This window comes from Salarias fasciatus, chromosome 6 (genome assembly GCF_902148845.1).
Source record: "Salarias fasciatus chromosome 6, fSalaFa1.1, whole genome shotgun sequence".
Lineage (NCBI taxonomy): Eukaryota > Metazoa > Chordata > Actinopteri > Blenniiformes > Blenniidae > Salarias > Salarias fasciatus.
Window position 1 is genome coordinate 22,535,323 of NC_043750.1, and position 22,396 is coordinate 22,557,718.

Below are 22,396 nucleotides of genomic sequence, written 5' to 3' on the forward strand. Positions count from 1 at the left end.
GCAGGAAAGGCAAGTAGGAGTGTCGGCAAATGAGAGGTGATTTGTCTTCGGCGGAACAGTGAGGAGGACAGCTCTGTGTTTAATGACTCCAGCCTGAAACAATGGGCTCGTTGGCGGTCTGACCCACCTGTCGCACCTCTGAGCTGCTATCTCCTGCAGCCGCGGTTCTCTTGACTTTAGTTACACTTTAACTGCACTTGAGAACAAGGTGCGTCTGTGCTTTACACACACCCACAGAGAATTTTCTTTTTTTATCCACGACTCTGTTATCTTTTAATCAAAACATTCTCACTTCCTTGTAGACACAATAACATATTTATCTGTAAAAAAAATTAATGTTAAGTGTCCCTACCTGGGAGGAATCAAAGGAATTAAGATAAATCCTTCAGCATCAACACCTTTCGCTCCTGGATCTTTGAATCCCAGGCTACGTTTGACAAGGAACCTGAAGCTGGCAGATACACACCCACAGACAACACAGGAGAGAGGGCCGGCCCTATAGTGTGTCAGTGCTCCTGTGTTTACCTGACCAATCTCATGAACCGGAATGTAGTTATTCAGGAAGTGAAGGCTGCAACACTGCATCATCATTGCCTCTCTGCCTGCTAAGTGAGAGGTGACAGGAATATCTGCATTGCAGGATGGGTGAACTTTTTAGTAGGTCATGACTCACAAGGCACACCTGCCTCGATCGTCATATTTCACATGTCACCCTGTCTCTGTCAGGTAAATACTGTCCTATAATACCAGGAAAGGTAAATATTGAAACACAATTCCAGCTAAAAATTACCAGTAATTAAACAGTTAAATCATCACATCACAGTCCACTCGTTCCTTATATGTGTTTTATCTTACTTGGATCATGGCGATATGTGACGGAACCCAAGTCAGTTCACTATCCCAGTGGGCAACGAGCTCTGAATGGGTAAAATTACGAAGGGACTGACACACAGACACAAAAATATTTAAGTCGAGCTTAACTGGACCAAATGGGGATCAAGTTGAATGTAAAAAAGAAAAACAAAGACACAAACATGCAACAACAAGTAAATAAACAAACCTCACACACTCACAGGGTTGACCTGCTAACACAGAAAGGCCCTGCCCTGTAGTGAGACTGTTTGACTCACTGAGGTGTGAGTGCTCACCACGAAATCACACTTCTACTTCAATTTTTCAACTGACAGCAACTTTAGAGGCATTAAAATTCATGGAAGGATACATTTTTGTTCTATTTGTGTTCTTTCTGGGTTCGGTTTTTAAAGATACTATTGTCTGCCAATATCACTTAAAGAATAATAATATAACAATATCACACAAAGAAGCTTGGATCTTTTACTGTGTTCAGTACAAACCAAGCAGTTTTCTCTTTAATATGAAGTCTTTGCAAACTTCCTAACACTGAACAAACATGAAAGAGTTGATGACTTCCAGAGTGCTCCGCTTGTGGCGCTTTCATTCATGTCCCAGAACAGTAAAGATGTTTCTGTGACACCTGGAAATATCAACACAGCCTCAGGAGAGAGCGGCTGCAGTCAGCGGGCATGGTTTCCCCTTCACAGCCGCGCTCTCACTCCAACACATGCTGACATTACTCAGCAACAGTCACAGAGCAGCTGGTGAAACCGGCAACAAAAGGCGGGCAGCGTGTCGCATTACAGCCAACCAAAGTCCACGAGAGTCTGTCTCCTGACAATAAAGTTTGATATGGAGTGTATGCATGGGGGGAGCTCATTTTTCTTTTCACAACTTCAATAAATAATCACGGAAGCATATTATCTATAATCAGGATTTTCAAAGTGTGGGAGAATGAGCGTCTCACCCCCCCACACTCAGCCAGACCAGCTTTCATGCCACACATTGCTTTGTCTCTCATGAAGTAGCAATTTTCGGTTAAATACTGATTTCATTTCGACATTATTGTTAATGACTGATTGATCCAAAGGCAATAAAAATCCAAACTCTTCTCCTGAAATTAGTTAAAAGCCTAACAGGTGAATCTTGATATGTAAACTACAACTGTTACACACATGGCCTTGCAATGAAGCTTTATGATAGTATCAATTCATTTTTCAATACATGCTTTCATGAAATAATAGAGCATTTCAGCTTCCATGTAATACATCTTCCTAAAAATTAAAAGCAAAAAAAAAAATTGTTGCTGATCACAATTTTTTTAATCATGATTTCTTCTCCAAAATTCAAAGGGAATTGTCGCGCTGGGAAAAGAGATGCATCTTTTTCACCTTCATTTCTTTTGTTGCCTCTCTATGAAATTCTCTGGCTCACAGCTTGAAAGTCACTCATCCAAAACATGCTGGGACTTTCAACGGGGAAAAAGGCTTGACTTGAGTCAAAATGTAATCATCAAGGTGTGACTTGTGGTAAAGCTCAGAAAACCCTTTTCCAGTGAACCGCGGGCCAGTCAAAATAGATTTGGTCTCAAATGGAAAAACAAGCCTGTTGAAAAGCTGCCAGATTACAGAGACACAAGTGAATAACACGAAGTCAGCGGCTGATGTGGACCTTTAGTCAGAGAAGATTAGATGTTGTCAGTGTGGAGGGGTGACTCACGGTGGAAAGGCCCTCAATAGTTTTTGAAGTGGATCCAAGTATCTCCTATTATTTTTTCTGAAAGGATGGAAAATGGCATCAAGTTCGGGCAAAAGCTTGTTCATGACACAGCAACTTGTCTGCTCAGATACTGATGGGAATTCCTGTTCAGACAGCTGGTGTGGTCAGGGTGTGGTGGGGGTCTGAGCTGGCAGATGGACTGTCCTCCCAACAGGGGAATCAAGAAAAAGCTCTTTGCACACAGGTGTCAAAAAGGACATCTTTACATTTCTGTTTAAGATGTGGTATTTACTAACTGCAGACCTGAATGTTTATGAAATTCCAGGATTTTTATTACTGTCATGACTAAAGCTGAAAATGATTAATTATCTTGATTATATCACACTTTATTGAAAGAGAAAACAAGCACTGCATCATTTCAGCAGATAGAGTAAACTGATGCTACATTCCATTGTCCTTTAGTGATGGAGTGTATGTTGATTCAATCGATTGCTCAATTGACTGCTGCAATCCAGCAAGTCAGATTATATTTTTGTATATCAAATCATCAGTTGCTCTTAATGTTGGATATGCCACTTCAGAGTTTTATTTTGTGTTGTTGTGTAAAAAAACAACAACAGAGGGTCGTCTTTATGTTCCACTGAACTGAGATAGAAAAGACCACAGACCTGTCAGCGAACGTGAATAAGTTGTGCCACACCATTTTAATATTGATCTACAAAAGTTTGAAAACTATCGACAGATCCTCGTGCAAATAACGGATCTGTCTTTTGCGCTGCGAAATCGGTAGATCGCGCAAGAAAACTACTGACTGTCTACTTCATAAAATGAGATGAAACAAGATAAAAGAAGATGTCCTGGACTCAACTTTTATAACAAACAATTAAACTGCCCCCATTTTCAAGAGAAATGATCCCAGACACTTTTCCCAGAATGCCCGTCAGCCGGACTCTACCTGTTGCTCGTCCCCTGCGGACATCTCTGCGCTCCCCATGTCCCTCCTCCTCCCGCCGGGACTCTGCCATCCGGACTGGAAACACCAAAGAAAGGAAGAAGTAAAGTTTCTTGGAGCAGTTAGATGATTTTTCATCGGTCCACAGAGGGTGGACCGTGGTGGTTTGTGGTGGCTCTGGGAGATGGAGGTGGTGCTCTGCGCTCCGTGCGCTCTGTGCGCTCTGCGTGCCGGACCCCTGCAGGCGGCAGAGGTCAGCCTGTGCAGGAATGTGCTCGCATCTGTAGCGGAGCCAGAGTGGGGGCAAGGGGGCGGTCCCCCCAGGGCCCACAAGGTCATAGGGCCCAGTTTCATGTGATGTGTTCACATTTACTAATAAATAAATTATTATAATACAATGTGCAGTGTGTGCGAGAAGGTATACATATGATTGTGGGCTCCAATTTGCCAATTCTTACATTACAACTGTCCATGAATGCATCAGAGCTGTAAGCCAGCGCTGATTGGCTGTGCGGTATGAACGAGTTTTTTATTTTGCACTTGATCTGAACTCTTTGGAGGGAAGTTAAACAGTATGCTAAACACTATGCTAGCCGCTAGCGGTACTCCCCAAACCCTAACATCGGAGCCATTGGTGAGTCAGTGAAACCTTCAAAAATATTATCTTTATCAGAATGCTGTGGTCTTAAACACCCTATTTGAATGTGCCTTGTGTTGCTCTCAACTATAAGAGACCGCAGAGTCTATTTCTTTTTTTCCTAATATACGTGAATTCCAAAAGATATAGATAGCTGTGTCTATATCTATCTGAATAGACTGTGTAATTTTAGACCAACTTTGTTCGTTTTATATTTAAGCTGTATCAAAGTTGGTACAGATTTAGCCCGTGAGTTTCTATCTGAGTTTTCAGCACCATGGACAGCGGACGCTCTGAGATTGACAGCTGTCACTCAGGCTGGATTTGTGTGTGTGCGTGCATATTTTTTTTTTTTTTTTATCAGAACAAGTTTGTGAACTGGTTTGTGACTTATTTTGCTTTCTGAAGCATATAGGTTTGCTTGGCGCAATAAAAGTGAGCATTAGTGTGTTGTTTGATGGTAGGATGAGGTATTGTTTGAATGGTAAAATTACTATGGTAAGGGCCCATCGAGAATGCTCCGCCCCCTCTGTACTGAGACCAATGCTCTGCCTCTGGCTGGCATACAGTGAGACTAGTCCCTGACAACAACAACAACACCGGCAAAGTTAACTCCTTCATCCAGCTTCTATGTTGATTGGTGGTGTAATCATGTGGGCAAAGATATAAACATGCAGACTCACATAACACATTTTTGTTTCACTGAGCAGGATTTGATTCTCCAATTTTCAAGTAATCATTTACTCCAAGTACATGTACACTTGTTCATTTATGCAAAATAATACCACAGACGTCATCTCAGAAAACTAACAATAAAATCAAAAGTATCCTTCACCATGTGGATGATGTGAAAGTGTGTGAAGTTTGTTGAGGGCAGTGGAAACACACAACAAGTAAAGCAAAGTTGTGATTTTCACTTTAAAAATGCACAAAATTTGCACTCAATCTAACCGTATGATACATTGATATCTCTGAATAAACATACATTAATCCTATAAATCCCTGCAGTCTGCGGTTGACTTTACAGTGCTGATGCATAGCGCCACTGGTGTGCCACTAGATGTCGCTACAGACCTGGACACTATTGACAGCATGGTTAAACTTCAGTGAAAGATGACTAAACCTGATCTGAAAAGGCCAACAAATGTAATTCCCCTTTTTTCAGAATGTTTAGTGGTAGTCGCTCAAATTGTAACTTAGTCTAAACATAGACTGCCCCTCTGCCGGGCATAAATTCAAGTAGTGTCTCTATTTTTAACTCTACTGTGTAATTTCATGGCTGAAATCACAATGATCAAACTCCTGCTGAAGAGTTTGGATGCAGAAATTCTAAAGTCTGAAGCCTGGTTTGAATAATAGATTTTATTCAAACCTTGAAATATACAAGTATTAAACAGTTTATAACAGCATAAATGTGGATGTTGTGCTTGTATAACCTGAGCAAAATCTACTTTCTGTTGTGTGAATCAAAAAAACAAAAACAGAAATAGTGAAGTCCTATTTTGCGTCTTTCTTTTATTAAAACATTAAGACATTATTTGAGCTCCACAAGACAACTGCTGATTAATACAATAATTTCATTATGTTTAGGAGAATGTATGCTTATTTGAACTTGTATTGACAATAATAACATTAAACTGTTCTTTTCACCACACTTTTGAAAGAAAAATAGATTTTCTGTTGTGACTGTCCAGTCATTGATCTTGCATACAAAAATTGCCCCCAGGGCAGGAGAAGTACTCTTGACATTTAGTCAGCCACTGAAAATTCAGAGGTCTCCACCTCAGATGAATTTAATGTACGTTTAATGTGAGAAAAAAATGTTAATGATATGCAGCCAATATAAAGAAATTGATGTAGAATTTAAAAATGCTCTCACTTATAGGTCCATTTACATTCAGAAGGAATACCACATACATAAAACCATCTATTGGAAGAATATTGAAAATTCATACAAGAGGACAGCAATGGTCATATCGGTTTAACTGAACTGAAATGCTACTGAATGTACTCTTCTTCAGTATACTCAAGAAAAGTACAAGGTGTTTTCCTCCAAAACTACTCAAAGTATCCATATAAATGTGTTTGATTGGACAATTATAAAGCTGTTTCGGGCGATTTGTGCAATCAACACACTACTCTGCGCAAATAATAAATGGGTTATTTGCATAAAAATCCATTGATAGTGCTACGCATTTTAGCAAACTTAGCACACAGAGATTGCAACGTGTAGATTGCACAGTTTATACTTTATACAATCTACATTCTATTGATCTTGAGCATTTTGTTAATTTTGGATGTTGGATTTACTGTGCTGTATTTAATAAGATATGAGACTTTATTCAAAGAACATTTGTTAAGCAATAATGGAAATGATAAAAAAAAAGTCGATATAAAGCAGGAATGGTCTCTGTTATGAGAATAAACGTATTGGTTCAACACAAAAGCGTCAGAAGTTTTGCCTGTGCATACTGTAAGTAAGGGTAAAGTAACCTGCATTATAAATTATTATTTAAAGCATAAGTTCTACTTAAGCATAGCAATATAAGCTTAACGTAATTTCACCCCTATATATTGGCTACCTTCCACAAAGTTACATTTGATACATGAAATAACTTTTTACATTTTGTACTCTTTGGAAACAGCATGTGCGTGTGTGCGCGCGCGCGTTAAGACTGAATGGGAGGAGCTCGGCGTCCCCACTCCAGGATTAGTGGCCGGGCTTCGTGCGTGCGCCCCGGACGAACCGGGTTAAGTAGCTCCATTACACGCGGCCCCGAGCGCCTCTGCATAGGGTTACCGCAGAGGGACAGTGTGTAGCCGTGTCGAGGGGGAAACGGTTGTGTTTACTACTTTGAGAGGACGCACGGAGCGCGTGTGTGTTTATGAGTTTGGTCGGAAATCTGCAGCTGATCGCCGCCGCCGTGCGCTCCCGTCCAGGATCCGTCCCAGAGCCACGGTAAGACAGGAGGAAAGGACAGGGAAGGGGGAAGGAGGTCTGGAAAACAGCGTTTGGGTGGTTGTTTAGTCGTGTAGTTAAACTTGTGTGTGTGTGAACTTCTGCTCTGTCAGTGCCAGTGACACTGCTCCGGGTGTGTTTTCTTGACACTGACTGACATTGTGATTGACATGTGCGTGGAAGACTTGAATCTTAGAACTTTTCCACGGAGAAAAACTGCTTTCTTTCTTGAGATTGTAAGAGGATACAGAGGAATAAAGTTCAGAAGTCTTGTAAAGTTGAGAGAAGCCAACAACCAACCAGCAGCGCTCGCCAGTGCTTCCCTTTAAAGCTCGTGCGTCTATAACTGCAGAGACAAAGTAGACCCACCCTGTCTGTCAGTCCGCAGTGGCGAAACCAGCGCTGGTGCTCAATAACACGCACATGCATGTGGTTTCATAATGTATGTTTTGATGAAGCTGTTTTCCAGCCACACAGGTGCTGCTCTCTGCCCACATTCTCCCGGGTATTCATGAGCTCTGAACTCAGATACCCACCATGGGAGGGGAGCCAACAGGTGTCCAGTTACCTGCAAACACCATCAATGTTTCATGACTGGCCTTCTCATGTGTGTGTCAATCCTCTTCCATCTGCTAAATCAGTGCTCCTCACAGTCTGGAGGCAACAGGTTTTCACACTGAGAAGTTGAACTGCTGTGCAGGGTACTGTCATGGACTGACTTCATTTCTGCTCAAAATAAAGATGCGTCTTCACACATAGTTTAATATACTGGCAAGTCACTGAAGTTGCTCTGAATTGGAGTTGCTGGTGTGTTTATGCGGGCCATCGTGAGTCAGAGTACGTTCTCATATTTTTGCCTTTGTTTACTATGTTGTTTGTTGACCTCACAGGCATACATTTTTTACGCAAAGAATAATCTTGATAAGTAAGGAAATGGTTGCATTGCATGTATTTTTCATACTGTTTTGTAATTAAGTCACTATTTCTCATTAAGCTCCTGTGGTCTGACCAGTGGCCCACATATCTATAGGAAGGGTAGTTTTCAGAGGGAAAGATGCTTTTGTTTGTGGATGTGTTTGTTTTATCTCGATATTTCTGAAGAGACATGTCAAGTATATGTGAAAATGTAAGTTGAACTCTACTTGTCACTAAAATGTGAACATTTTAACAATGCACTCTTAGGTTTTTGCAGTAAAACCAATGGTCACGTTTGGAGTTTCTCCCCATTTATGAGTTATTGTCCTTTTACACGACTGATTTAATGTCATTGGTGTCAAACTGGGTTAGAAGGGCTTTGAAGCCCCTGAACCGCATCAGTTTGAAAACTTGTGTCTTGTGAGTGAGGAGCCAGCTGTGTGATACTGTGAGCCTGAGTGTCAGTCTCTCTGTTGGTCAGTGACTGTGAAACAGTTTTTTATTTCTCAACTATGTGTTTTCAGGAATGGCTCAAGGTGATTTTTGAGTCTTTATGCTCATCCTAGAAAGTCTTTGAGTCTCAATTCATAATTTGATTGTGTACTCACGGTTGTCATGGAGATTTTTTGTTTGTTATGCTTTGTCCATCACGGTCATGCTCACATCTCTTTTCACGCTCCCACTAAAAGAAGGGTCCATGCTGTCATGTGACTGTAACGCCATGCTGGGTTTATGCAATTTCTGCCAAACTGTTTGATCTCTATTTTGAGAACAACTTTCCTCTGCAAATGACTGCATGTCGTCACCCTGTGGTCAGTGAACTGGAGAGATGTCCAGCTTGTAACCAATTCTCCACTGTGTACAGATGGCCAGGCTACAGATGGCTGCCTTTTCTTTTTAACTTCAGTACAAAAGATGTAAGAATGTGAAGTTGTCATGATAGAGGAGTGTTTGTTTACTGCGGGTCTGCTTTCAACAGAGCTTCATCTATTCTTTCATTAAACAGAGTGATGTTTAGAAACTACTGTGCGGTTGTCCAATTGGCTAAATGCTGAACCCGCTCTGTCTTTTAGTCTATCAATCCAGAAACACCGTTCAGAGATTGTTGCCGTAAACGCAAGCAGGTTGGAAATGAAAAACTACATGCAGAAAGAAGTGTTCGGAGCCTTTTCCTGAGCAATGACGAGAATGTGGAACTAATCAGTGACAGGATCTCTGCCTCTGCCGTGGAAGGACGGGCTGTGAGTATGTCATACTAATGTGATTAGATGTATAACTTCAGGTCACAAGTCTGGAGCAGAGACGTGATTCAGTTGGTGTCCTGTTTATTTATTATAGCAAAAAAAAAAAAAAAAAATCTTGTTAAAAGTTTTGAAAAAAAATCGACCATCATTTTTCCCAAACTTATGAGCAGCACAAGTCAGTGAACACTTCTGGTAGAACAGGTGACAACTGTCAGCAGGTGTTTTTTTTCTGCCCCCCTCCCACCCCGAACGAGCCAGCTCAGCTGGGTCTTGTGGTTGAGATTACCCCCACCCTCCTCACCCATGGCCTGACGCTGACCCTGCCAAGTGACAGACTAACACGCTGCAGTTCCCCAACAAATAGCGTGCTTCTTTTAAAAAGGACTATTTGTTTTAGATAGGTTGCTGAAGACTCACAGGAAGAAGGTGCTTAATAGTACAAGTCATAGTTTAACTCGGTCCAAAGTTTAAAAACATGCTGAAACATATCGGTCGCTTTAAAGCTTACTGATTAACACATAATTGTCATCTTTAATGGATTCTTAGATAATAGACTTTTATCACAGTGTAATGAAGTCGGCACCAGCCGGTCTGTAATGACGATGGTGGTTTGAGCAAAGTAAATGTTGACTTCAGATTCAGATATGTATCCCATCTACATCTGGGAGGTATTAAGCTTTACTTCATAGACATATAGAGAAAAAGTGTATACTTTCTTTCCAGAAATTATGATCATGCTATTGCTAACGTTTAGATAGATTGGAGAACTTGAAAAATATGTGTATTGGACTGTCTTTTAACTCGCCTCCACCCGGCTGTGGAGAATTGGCCCTGCCCACTCAGTTTTACAGTGGAGTGAAAAGAATAAATTGAAACTAGCTCTAGTTTGAACCATGTCAGTTGTCGAGGAGTGAACTATCACTCAGGTAAACAGGCCACTTGTAGATAAACATAGCAGTGCATACACATGTGCTTTGCATGTTTTCTTACCTGGAAACAGGAAAAACTTTGCAATTACTTGAGTAAATATTTGTCAGCTTCACTTATTTTCTTGTTGTCCTGTTTTTAAGTTAGATGCTGCCATTACCAGAGATCCATTTCCTATCAGAAAGTGCTCGTTTTAATCCTGTTGACAAATCGCACAACTATGGTGTAGCAGCACGCTCTCATCTCTCTGATAGGCATCTCTGAACTTTACAGACGTGCCATATCTCGGGTCCTCCGCCATCCTCCATTCCACATGCAAACACGGCTGTGTCGGTGAGTGAGACCTGATGCAAACGAGCCGCAGAGGAAACGGCAGGAGCAGAGATAGGATATACCCACACAAAGCGTGGTCTTATCACTGACAGAGGCCTATTGTGTCTCTGGAATGAGCTGAAGTCCCTGCATGCTGACATAAAAGTAGAAATGATGTCACCTGCCCACATTGCATATATACAATGCAGCAATCTAACCTGTGTGGGTCACAGAAAATAGAACGTCCTCTTTCAAAGATAAAGGAAGGAGGCCACAGCGGGGATGTTTTCAATTATTTTTCTAGAAATTGACAATGTAATACTTGAAACTGCCAGAGGACCTGTCATCACAACGTTGTGTAGGTGTTGATGGTGCAGAGTGGTCGGCACTCACAGTGAAATTGGACAAATACTAACAGTTGAGCTGCATCCCTTCATTCTGTTCACATCAACTGCAATAGATACACATCCAGACTCCTCTGATTTCAGATCAGACAGCAAAGGGGAGAATGAATCCCTTTTCAAAGCCTCGGCCCTCGGGTAGCTGGACCACTTTCGCAATGACCACCTCTTCTTTGTTTCACTCTCCAGCATCTCACCATTCCTCCAAAAGAAGGCCATTTTTGATTAACTGTACGCACTGACGCTGCGGTGCGGCACTTTGATTTGATGTTGTTGCTCCTTTGTTGTGGAGGCCAAGTGAAATGATTTCAGCGAAGCGGTGCTTTCCCGTCAGCATGGCTGTTCGCAGTGTTTGGTGCAGTTCATAAAGCAATAATGTGTAATTGTATAATAAAAGCGTACTGAAAAGCATTCTTGCAAGCTGCTCTGAAGTTCAGCCTGTCAGTTTAATCAGATGAGGTCATGTGACCAACAGAGCCCCTGAGGACCTGTAAAAATAACACTATTGAAATGTTAAAAAGATTCTAAAAAGATATGAATGATTGGAATGAAATTCTTGTCATTATGGTAATATTATTTCCACTGTAATTTGCATGGAAGTGAAAAAAAAAAGGGAAACCAAAGTGTTTTCCGACAACTTTCTTTACTCCTGTGCTCAATACTGTAGAACCACAGTGAGCATGAACTCCCCCATAATAACAGAGTGTTTGTGTTTGTACTTTTCACTTACAGTTTTATTTCCATATTACAAGTTTTACATTCATATTTCTTATAGAAAACAATAGAAATAAGGTCCATCAATCGATGGATCTTGTCAGCATAATGTTCACTGTCTCAGGGCGCTGGAGTCAACCCAGCGAACTCAAGCTGAAAGCAAGATATAACAGGGCAAACACAGAGGCAGACAACCACACACACACACACACACTCAAATTAAATAGGCAAATTTAGGATCATCCTTTAAACCCTCATGTTTCTGGACTGTGGGAGGAAACCAGAGTACTCGGAGAAAACCCATGGCTCCCCTGAATAAAGACAAGTCATTAAATTGGTTCACGTATTGGACATCATGAACTTGTATTTAGCCGAACATTAACCTTTTTAGTGGAGGTGGTTGCTTCTGGACTATAAAGATTTCTTCGCAGAACAATTATGGAAACGATTGTGAACTTCTATTTCAGCTTATAAAACAGTTTCAACCAGCAGCATATTGGTACTTGTATGATGTGAACTTTTTTAAGTAAAAACCATGCCGTATGTAAACTGTGTCGACTTGATGGGCTACATGTCCAGACACATAGGCATTTGCTCAGTTTGGCTGAGAGGGAAGAAAGGGAGGAGGCTGTACAATTAGAACAGTCTGTTTTTGGCCCAAAAAAACTGAATAAGAATGTGAGTTTTCAGCTTTATCCACAACTAATGACCGGAGAGCTTGATGTGGATTAGTAGTTTTTTGAGAACATGCAAATATTGTCAACATAGTTAAGATACTTGCCAATATTCAGTTATCCTCATAGTCGTTAAGTAGCTTGATCAGAGCAGGAATGTATAAAAATACAAGTCCAACCTTGTAACCTTGACTTGGTTCTTTGCAGCTTTATTGAAGGTTAGGCTTCACACTGCAGGAGGTGAACAGTCAGTACAGAACCAGACATGCATGCAGTGGCTTGTGCACACTCCGATAGCAGCATAATTTGTCCCTATCTGAAGTCAGGCTCCTTCAGGTATAATGAATCTAAATGTGAAAGTGTTTGATCTCAGTGTATTGTTTCATCTGTCCTCTGGTCAACCTTTTTTTTTTTTTTACTAATTATCTACTTCATATTCCGAGCTGAGGCACAGAGATAGCATATTTCTCCCTTCAGGCTTTTGCTCCTGCTGTTCTTATTGTGCGACCTCCTCCCTTTTCTTCCCTCCCAGCTAAACTGAGCACCTGCCTGTGTGTTTGGACATGTTAATAAATCTCATCCCTTGTGTTCGCTGAGCAATATCATAGGAGCAGCCCTGTTTCTGGAACCAGTTCCAAGGCCGACACAAAGAGCCAACACCCAGTTATCCTTCACGCACATGTGAAAATCCACAGACCTGCAGCATGGAGCAGCTATCTGCTTACATAACAGCGTCTTATCTCATAAGCTCGTTACAGTCCTTATTCAGCACATGCTTGGCTGGCGTCGCAAATAGAAGAGTCTGTGATAGCTCTACGCCATGGATTATGACTTATATTTGATTTTTTTTTTTTTTTCAATATTAGTGAAAATAGTGACCTGTGGTGAACTTCAGTGGTCTGACTCTCCCAGAGATAAATGCTCAGACCCGGTGGTCACTGCCCAGCCAGCCGAAAGCAGCAATGCAGACACAGATAAGAAAATGAATGGCTTCTTCCTTCCTGCCGCTGTTGATTGGGTGAGAATGACCATAGCTATAAACATTCAAGCTCAGCTGCTATCTGGACCCTGCACGGCCTCACCTGTAGCCTTGAATATTTCAGGAGCTCCTATCACTTTAATAGGCCTGTCTGTCACCAGGTTGCCATGGCCGCTGTGAATTTGTCCTCTGTGAGCGCCGCTTCTGGCCAAGTTGAAATAACCGGTTCAGGATCAAAAGAGAGGGACAGAGTTATGGGAAAGGGCGGCCACAAAATATGCCTTTAAAGCTCGAAGCTCATCAAATTGACTCAAAAGTTTTTACTGCTTAGTACTGGGAGTAAAGAGTGTGTCATGTCTCTCAGGTATTTGCCTGGACCACACCTCTGTGTATGAAACCCTCTGGGATGAAGGGAGCTGACAATGCCAGAAACCAGATCAGAGAAAATATGACAAAAGCCCTTAAGGGGAGCATTTCCTATTTAGGTTTCTGTTTGTTCCCACCAGCCTGAGGCTTTATCCCGTCTACCGATTGTCCCGAAACTCTTTTTTTCCGTCATGTTTACTTTGGGACTGCTGCTTCTGACGCAAAGCCACAGATACTGAAGAGAACTATAAGGGACATTTCAGTATCCGGCGCTGTCCTGGTCACAGTAATGTTGATATATAATTGATATGATATGACTGAATATGTATTTCAACAACGAATGAATTGCCTGTAATGACTGCTGTTATTATCCAATTACTCGTCCATAATAAGTCAGTGTTTGTTGATCTTCTGCAACTCCTATACTGAAGAGAGGAGTTTTCAGCAGGCTCTGAGGCATTGTAACAGCAAATGGTATTAACAGCACACTGGAGGTGTAAGAAACCAGGTACGGCTTGGAGTAACTGTGGACTGTTTCTGTGGAATTGGTAAGAGGAAACTCAATATTGGCTCCTCGTTCAGTGGTGATTGTCTCTTTTCTTCTGTTTATAACCTCGCCAGAAGAATATCTCTGATCGGTGGTGTTGTGTGGAGTTTTCATGTTCTCTTTGTGCACAAGTGGGTTTTCTCTGGATACTATGGGTTTCTTTCTGTGGTCCAAAAACATGCATTTGATTTTAACTATGAGCTCCAAAGAGGCTCCTTTGCGATTTGGCATCATTTGTCTTTTGTTTTAGATATTTTATCAATTTTATGTAGCTATGTTTTTAATGATGCTAGTTATTGTTTGCTATTTCATGTGCTGCTGTGACATTCAAATTTCCCCTTTGAGGGATCAGAAAGTAGATGTGCGATATTAAAATCAGTCAAAGGCTGACCTGTCCAGGATATACTCTGCCCTTCTCATTGTTACCCGCCTCCCCGCAATGGATGAAGCAGAATAGAAGGTACAAATTATATAGATGAACCATTGTCAACAGTCAGATAATTTAAAAAAATAATGAGGAATGGTAATTACTGGCATTGTTTCAACATTTTGTTCTATTGTGTTTATCTGAGAAGGCACGGTGATGTGCCATCTGCAGAGATTGTGTATAACAAACAGCTCCATCCAATCCTGCTCTGCCCTGTCTGCAGAGACTTCAAAGCTGCAAATATATGTAATCATCAAACTGCCATAATTGTGTAATTTGGTGTTATGGAATCAGGAGAATCCTGTGGTCCAGGCATGCGTGGTGATGAGACTGTGAACACATACAGAAGTTGTGATCGCACGAGCTTTTCTTTCCGGTGTTATTCCATTTCATTCTCCACTGTGGGTCAGGTTATTTTAAGTAACTGTGACAGTCTGCCAGCAGATGCCTTAAATGAGAGCAATAGTATATGTAGGTTATGACTTTCAATCCTTTATTCAGGGAGAGCATGTATCTCCTTCCGTTTTCTTAATGTTCATCAGACTCTGATTGCAGTGCGATGTGCTATCAGGTGTTAATATTCAGACTCAGTTTTAGTGTGACGAAATTGTTAAATCCAGATTTGACCTATTTGGCTGATGAGGACAAGATCTGAGTGAAGTAGTCGCCAGCCTATTATTGTCTGAGAAGGGCTTATCGCTCTTCGGATAATCCTGCATTTCTTTGCACCATTTGCAAAACAAAAGAAAAGACAGACGTTAATTAGGGCGCGTTTGACAACAGCCGGTGAGCAAAACAAAACTGAACCGAGAGTGAAAAACTGTTAAATTATGTTAAAATGTGTTCATGAGCAGAAGCTGACAAGTGGGGTAGATCCCGGTGAGCCTAAATATGCTTACTGTGCTTTGTACTTTCCCACCAGTGTATGTATCCTGCTTGCTCTCTTAATATCAACTATGTTTCCTTGTGACTCAGGTGAGTCATCCACATTTAATTAAATCCAATGTAAGTGAGAGAAACAAAGCCACATGTCACCGTTGGGCCGTGCGCTGCTGACATCCAAGGTGTGATTACACAGGGCCATTATCCTTGAAGTTATTACTTTATTAAGGCGACCAGTCTGTCGAGTATTGCAGTCAACAGCTGCTGTTTGTTTGTCATACTACTAACTATTAAGTAAAATATGCTGTCAGGCCATAGACTGGAAAATTGAGTCAAGAGAAGAGTAGTAATCATTCACAAGATTTCCAAGCTCATTGTACACGGATGTCAAAGACTGAACTTGAAATTAGTGCACGTGTCTGAGTCCCACTCAGTAGATGCTGAAGGAAACTTGCCTGTGTGAGTCTTCAGGAAGGCTGTGTGATGACTCAACACACACCTTCACACACCACCTCTTTCCATCTGTCTCTCTTGTCTATTTACACCACTTGAGGCTTTCAGGAAATTTACTGGCTCTCCAAGAAACTCGCACTTCAGATTCACCACCGGCCAAATCTTCCACATTGAGCAGTGTGTGGCTTCAGTCTGTATTTAATCGTAGAGAAGTTATTTTCATTTTTGAGGCCCTTGCACCATGTGACAGGGTTCCCAGGAGTGATGGTGTGTGGGTACTGGTGTTGGGGAGGACTGGGCCTCTCGCTGCAGAGAAGGACAGCAGTCTCATCACAGCCCTAATTGGTGAAGACAGTGTTGTTCCGTGGTGAGGGAGAAGTCACGAGGATGAGATGGAGATGAATTCCTGTGAAAATCCAGAGTTTTATTCGTATTATCTGCACATTTTACACACGCTAACCGTTTGTTGTCATTTTTCTCATGCCTCCTCCTTGTTCTGTGGACTTTCTCTCAGCCTGTTTTTCTTTTTTTTTTCTTGCTCCCTCCCACTCTTGCTTTCCCTCCCTCGCTCTTTCCCTATGACCTCCTCCTCCTCCTCTCCATCGCCATCCAAGTGGCGCTCGGAGGAGCTTACTCATGTCCAGTCACTTCCTACCATGCCTCCCACACGGACACCCGCTTCCCGCTCCTCTTTTTGACACATCGCTGTATCTCTTCCGTCTGCACAGGACAAGAATGAGCTCCCTGTCCGCATAGCGACGCGTTCCTGTTAAAAGATGGTCCGAGGAAGGTAAGGAGCCTCACAAACAGGCGCCGCTTTTACATTCCTGCTCAAAAATCCCACCAGCCGGCACTCGCTGCTAACCAGAAGCAGATGGTGAAAGTTGTGACTGAGTGCCTCGTTATGCCTGAACTCCAGATAGTGATGGTGTTTCTGTGTTACTGGGGCAAAGTGAGGCTTAAAGAGAGACAGCGATTGGTCAAGAGGCACGTTCAGAGGCAGGAGCTTATGGACATTTCCATCATGGTCTGCAGCTGCTGCTTGTTTAACAGTTGACCCCCCGCGGTGACGAGAGTCCATATCTGCCTGTGAAGCGAGAGTGCTCAACTCAGTGCTGTCATTGTGTTGGTCTCAGCGGACAGATGCGCCGCGTCACTCCATTGTTTGGCTGCTGGGGGGTTTGTTAACCACACGTTGGTGGCGTTGCTGGAGGCGGGACTTTGTCAGCCACATGGTCTGCTCAGAAATATCTTGACAGCAGCTGGGAAGACGTGCTTGGATATTTGCCTATTGTCATCAGATGATGAATGTAAATGATCAACCAGCTGATCCAGTTTGACATTTGGGGTTTCCAGTAAAAGAACTCAACAAGTACTGAATAGATTATCGCTGAATTCTGAAGAGAGAGTTGTGGAGCAGAAAAACACCGTAAGTGACATTAACCTGTACATAAATATAGATCTAATCAAATTTTGAAACCATCAGAGTAAACACAGCTTGAGGCCTGCTCTGTGATCTGTGGTGATCAAGGATGGATACAACACACTTTTTAAATGTTTTTCAGTGTTTGTTTGTTTGGAGGATGCTTTTTTTCCTGGGGTCATCAGAGCAAGTCACTGCATTGTGTTTTTGATTCATTTTATGTAGAAACTGGGTTTCAAACCCATGTCCCCTCACACTCCAGAGCTGACAGTTTCAAGCACACACATATGTTTTTATTCAAAACTGAACCCTTCACTTTGTGCCTGATTATATCATTCAAAATAACTGCTACCCACCTTCCATATGTTATCAGACTCTGTTTTCTGACATTTTCCCATGATTATCTCACTGTATCTTCTGTCTTCTGTCAACAATCTGATGGGTCACAGAAATCAGTAACTCAAAGGCAAAGAGCTCAACGTATAGCTGTAGATGTGGACACGCACAGGAATGAAAGGCATGAAGTGTTCAGTCATTGTACAGATATTTAAAATTAATTTGTGCTTTTATTGACAAAGGATTTGTAAATGGCTTTGTTGAATCCTCTTGTTTGTAGAAGACTGTTCGGAGTGACTTGTGCTTTGCAGGAGGATTCAATACTGATGTTTTTCAAACAGAAAACATCAGCAGATAAGTCATGTCCTTTCTCCTGATTTTCAGGAGAAAACAAGGAGCGATGTGACTGTTTATATCAAGAGGCCTGGATTTGTCCTTCACACGGATCCGGGTGAAATAGACTGCATTTCTGTTCCTGGTGTTGTTTGAGAAAAACCTCCGTCTTTATAGAATTAAGCTTTTCCACTTACTTCAAGGGAAACAACAAATTAGTTCCTTTCAGAGGAAAAAGTGTGTGTCCTCCAAATTTCCATGGTGCGAGAGTGCGTGTTGAAACTACGGTGAAAAGCCGTCCTCGGGCTATTTTTGACTGGAAGAAAAAAGTTTTCTCCAAGCAGACAACACAGACTGCGTTTGCTAAAAAATGTTATAAACATAGTAAGTCTCGGTCCCAAATAAAAATGGCACATGCCAAAACACACACACACACACATACACAAAGTCTCCCTGTTTGTCCCCTCCTCGTCCGCCACTTTCAGCCGGAGCAGCTCACACCCAGTTGCCGTTCTCTCTCTGTTGTCAGAAAATGTTTGTGTAATGAGAGTGATGTCAGGGGGCCCGGACAAATCCACCGTGGGCGTCACAGCTATTCCAACAGCAATTTGACAGCTCGGTCCGAATCTCGCAACACGGCAGGAAGCTCTGGAGTTGAGCACTGCGTCTCTCTCTCCCTCTCTCTCTCTCCTTCTCTCTCTCGCTCTCCTCTATTGAGTCATCGGACTTCGCCTCTTATTGTTCTCCTCCTCGCATGCCTGTCATAGCTGCTGTCTGCCCATGCAGAGGCCGACAGGGAGAGCAGTTTGCAGTCTTCGCCGGCTATATCCCCACATCTGAGTTGCCGTTTTATGAAGCAACCTCCTGAGCGTCCCTCTGGTGACACATGCTTATGTTTTTCTTTTTATGACTCCTCAGGTCCCTCGTGGTTATTCCTGTTGCTGTGGTTATGGTTGCACTCGGTAAGCGGTCAGGAATGTCGTCCTCCTCCTGCCTATGACATGGTTTAACCCACTCGTGACCCGGTCACCATGATGGCCTCTGTGGTTGCCAATGGAAATCGAGATGGACAGTCTGTGGTCCTGAAGGGGGTGGATCCAGAGACCTGCATGATTGTGTTCAAGAACCACTGGGCTCAGGTAAACACCAGCGCTGCACCAGCAGACTCACAACTTAAAGTCATTAGCGTATTTGCTGTAGTGTTGAGTGTAAGATGAAAAGGTTGAACATCTTTCCATTAAAGTACATTTAAGTTAAAAGCTTAAACCATATTCTCATGTCTCAGATGCTTTTTTCTACTAAAAATAGTCTTTTTTTTTTCTCATATTTTTCACATCAGCTGCAGGGATTCAAAGGCAACGAAGCTCAACTGACGTTACTTTTATGTTGAAATAACTGCTGAGTCATGTACAGTCTGCAGATGTTACTTTGGATTTGCAAATAGCTCATTTAATCATTTTCTATTTAGTTGGACACATTGTGTGTAAAGAAATACTTTTATCATGATCAGGAATTAAAATGGTAAAAAGCTATAATGAGGGGGAAAAGTTATCTCCTAACTCCCCCTTCTGTCTGGCGCCCCCCTCAGGGAGGTATGCCCTGCACTAAAACCATTGTTTTTTTTTAAAGAATCATACACGAGACCTTACTTGTTTCTCTCAGTTTCAGAAATGTACCTTTTTAAAAGTCAGTGATTCCCTTGATGATGTAAAGTCAGGGAGAGAACTCCAGAAACACACATTATGTAGTTACTGTTTAGTTTTTTCTGAATTTTCTTTATTTTAGAACTGCTTGCAAGTTCAGTCCATGCTTTTGTAGGTTGCATCACATCCAAGTTTTCTAAATTTGCATCAACAAAAATGCTCTGCTTGCAAGTTTGTCCATAAAAACATTCTGCTCAACGTCTGCCCTGAAATCTTCCTGCATAAGCTGAGTGCAGGGCCGTCCCAGCAACAGCAAACGGCAGTGTGGTCATGGCCAGAGGAATCTTGGCAGCCTGAGGCAGACTGTCTCAGACTTTTGGCTCCTTGCTCGCAGCATGTGTCCCTGATCGGCCCTGTGGGACCTGGCACCCTGCTAATCTGACTGATCCCTCACTGTGATGAAGCTACATTACTGGGGAGCGATTTGTGATAAAACCCTGACAGGGGGGTGGGCTACTGTTGATGGAAGAGTGCAAGTGTTAATTTATTTCCCCTAATACTTGTATTTTTGAAGTTTTCAGTGAAACGAGCTTCTAGTATAAACCATGCAGGTCTCACGGCTGTACTACTTAAAGTGAAACCCTGTCAGACTTATCACAGTAAAATCTTCTCAGACTTGCTGCAGTCCTTTTCTTTCACTGTGGATCCCAGCAGCCAATAACAATATCTCTCATTGTGAAAATACAGGAAGTCCAGTAGTTCATAATCCAACCTGCTCAGTTCCAATGTTGATACATGAATGTTGGCAGCCCTGTATAGATTTTTAAAAGATACATAACTTTTGTTTATTCATCCTGCTAATGAAGTAGGTTTTAGCTCTATGAAAGGGAAATACATTTTTATGAACGTAAATTAACAGACGCAGAGATACTCAGACCATATTGGGGTATTTCTTTATTGTTTCCCAGAGGTGTGCTGTTGACTTAACACCATCCACGCTCATATCGGTATTAGTGTTGGGTGCTGTGAGGACTGCACCGTAGCCCAGATTAAGAAAAATTCTTGTGTGGATTTTATTAACACTGTATGAAGTGAGATTTGGAAACTGGCTGTGGAATTTAATTTGAAGTTAGGGCATTTTAATATATGCATTCACTTTCAGTAATCTCCCTTCACTCAAACTTGTTTTTTCTCTTTTCGAACATTTACAATTTAGCAATATTTTTCATTTTCATTCAGTTCACTCATTCATAGCTCATGATAGAGCTTGAAACTGTTATTGATGAAAGAGGATTTACACAACTAAGAAAAATAGTTAAACTTTTTCCATTAAATGTTGCCATGATCAGTGCAGCGATATTGAAAGTGTTTTAGAGAGGTTTGTTTGCACCTGCAGTAGTTCAGATATGACTGGAAACAGTGAGAGCAGAATCCCAGCTCAGCATCAAATAGCAGCGTCTTCAGGCATCTGGAAAAACAGGTTGAGTCAGAGGTGAAAGACCGAAGTTGCAGCAACAAGTGGAATCACTTTGAACTCAAAGTCGACAGGTTTCGAACATGCTTTTTGTTTCCAACTTTAAGGTTAATGTGTTTGAGATGAATTCGCTGTTTTTAAAAATTATACTATAATGTTTTAAGCTGGATTTGCATTTAACATCTTATTTTGGATTAAATTTGCTATGTGCAGAAAATTGATGCTAACGTTATTGTAATATCCATCATATAAGAAATAATGTATAGGCTGCTAATTATGTTAAATCAAATTCAGATTAGTTTTAGTCTGACTTAGTGTGATGTGATTATAGGTGTCATTTTTTTGAATGACACCTGCTGTTGTTCTGCTATGTGAAAAATGTGTTGTTTTTTTTATTAGGTGGGGGTTCTTGGTGTTTTTGGAGGTAAATTCCAGTCTGTTTGTGGTCTTTCATTGCATCATTTACTTATTATCCAGACAGTGGGCTTTGCTTCTCTGAAGTCAGTCAATCCAGCTCAAGGTATATCCAAATCCTGTCTTAAGGGCAGCTGTGTTTGATGTTTTGAAGATGTTTCACCTGCCATTTGAAAGGTTTCTTGTCTGAGAGGCTAATATTTATACTGTGGAGTGGTTATTTTCTGAGGGAGTGGCTGAAAGCCATTTCCATCGTCTGTATGCTCTCACATCTCTGTGTGTCGACACCTTCAGCTGATAAGGTCACCTGGTTTCTGCTGCAAATGGGTATTGAGTTGTCTGCATTGTTAGTGGACAAACGGTCTTGCTGGCTCGCCTTCCTGTTTAAAGATGACTGTTGCAGTTTGACACGGAGAGCTGTTTCACGTCTCTGTCAGACCACTGGTCCCATGTGGCCGAGGTTCGAGCAGTACTGTCCTCAAAGTGACATCCCTTCAGCTTTTAGATGTAAGTGACTGTGTACATATACAGGTTTGTGCACTTTTTACTGTACTGTACTACATAAACTGAGTAGCTCTGCGCGCGTGTCAATGTTTTATCCTTCTTGTAGACCAGGTTCTGCCACAGAGAAGTTTGAAGTTTCCTCAGATTCACCAGCACGCTGCTACGAATGAGATGTTTTGTTGACTCTTTTTGTCCACTTTTCCTTTATTAAGACAACAATTGAATTTTGAGGCTGTTGTTGTCATTTTTTAGAACCCCTTTTGATTTGAAATGAAAAGAATTCTTTAAAAGTGACAGGATAACTTG

General features: G+C 41.7%; 1 protein-coding gene across 3 annotated transcripts in view; it reads left to right on the forward strand.

Annotated features, from left to right (window-relative positions):
• The first annotated feature begins 6,884 nt into the window (after window positions 1-6,884).
• Window positions 6,885-22,396, forward strand: part of fhip1aa (FHF complex subunit HOOK interacting protein 1Aa) — a 28,577-nt gene continuing 13,065 nt past the window's right edge. For 2 of the 3 annotated variants that reach the window (XM_030094571.1, XM_030094573.1), the window contains exons 1-3: window positions 6,885-7,122; window positions 16,692-16,753; window positions 18,974-19,194. In XM_030094571.1, coding sequence (XP_029950431.1) covers window positions 19,087-19,194 — 108 coding nt within the window. In that variant the 5' untranslated portion in view covers window positions 6,885-7,122; window positions 16,692-16,753; window positions 18,974-19,086. The remainder of the gene's footprint in view (window positions 7,123-16,691; window positions 16,754-18,973; window positions 19,195-22,396) is intronic. The other variant, XM_030094572.1, reaches the window with a different exon arrangement.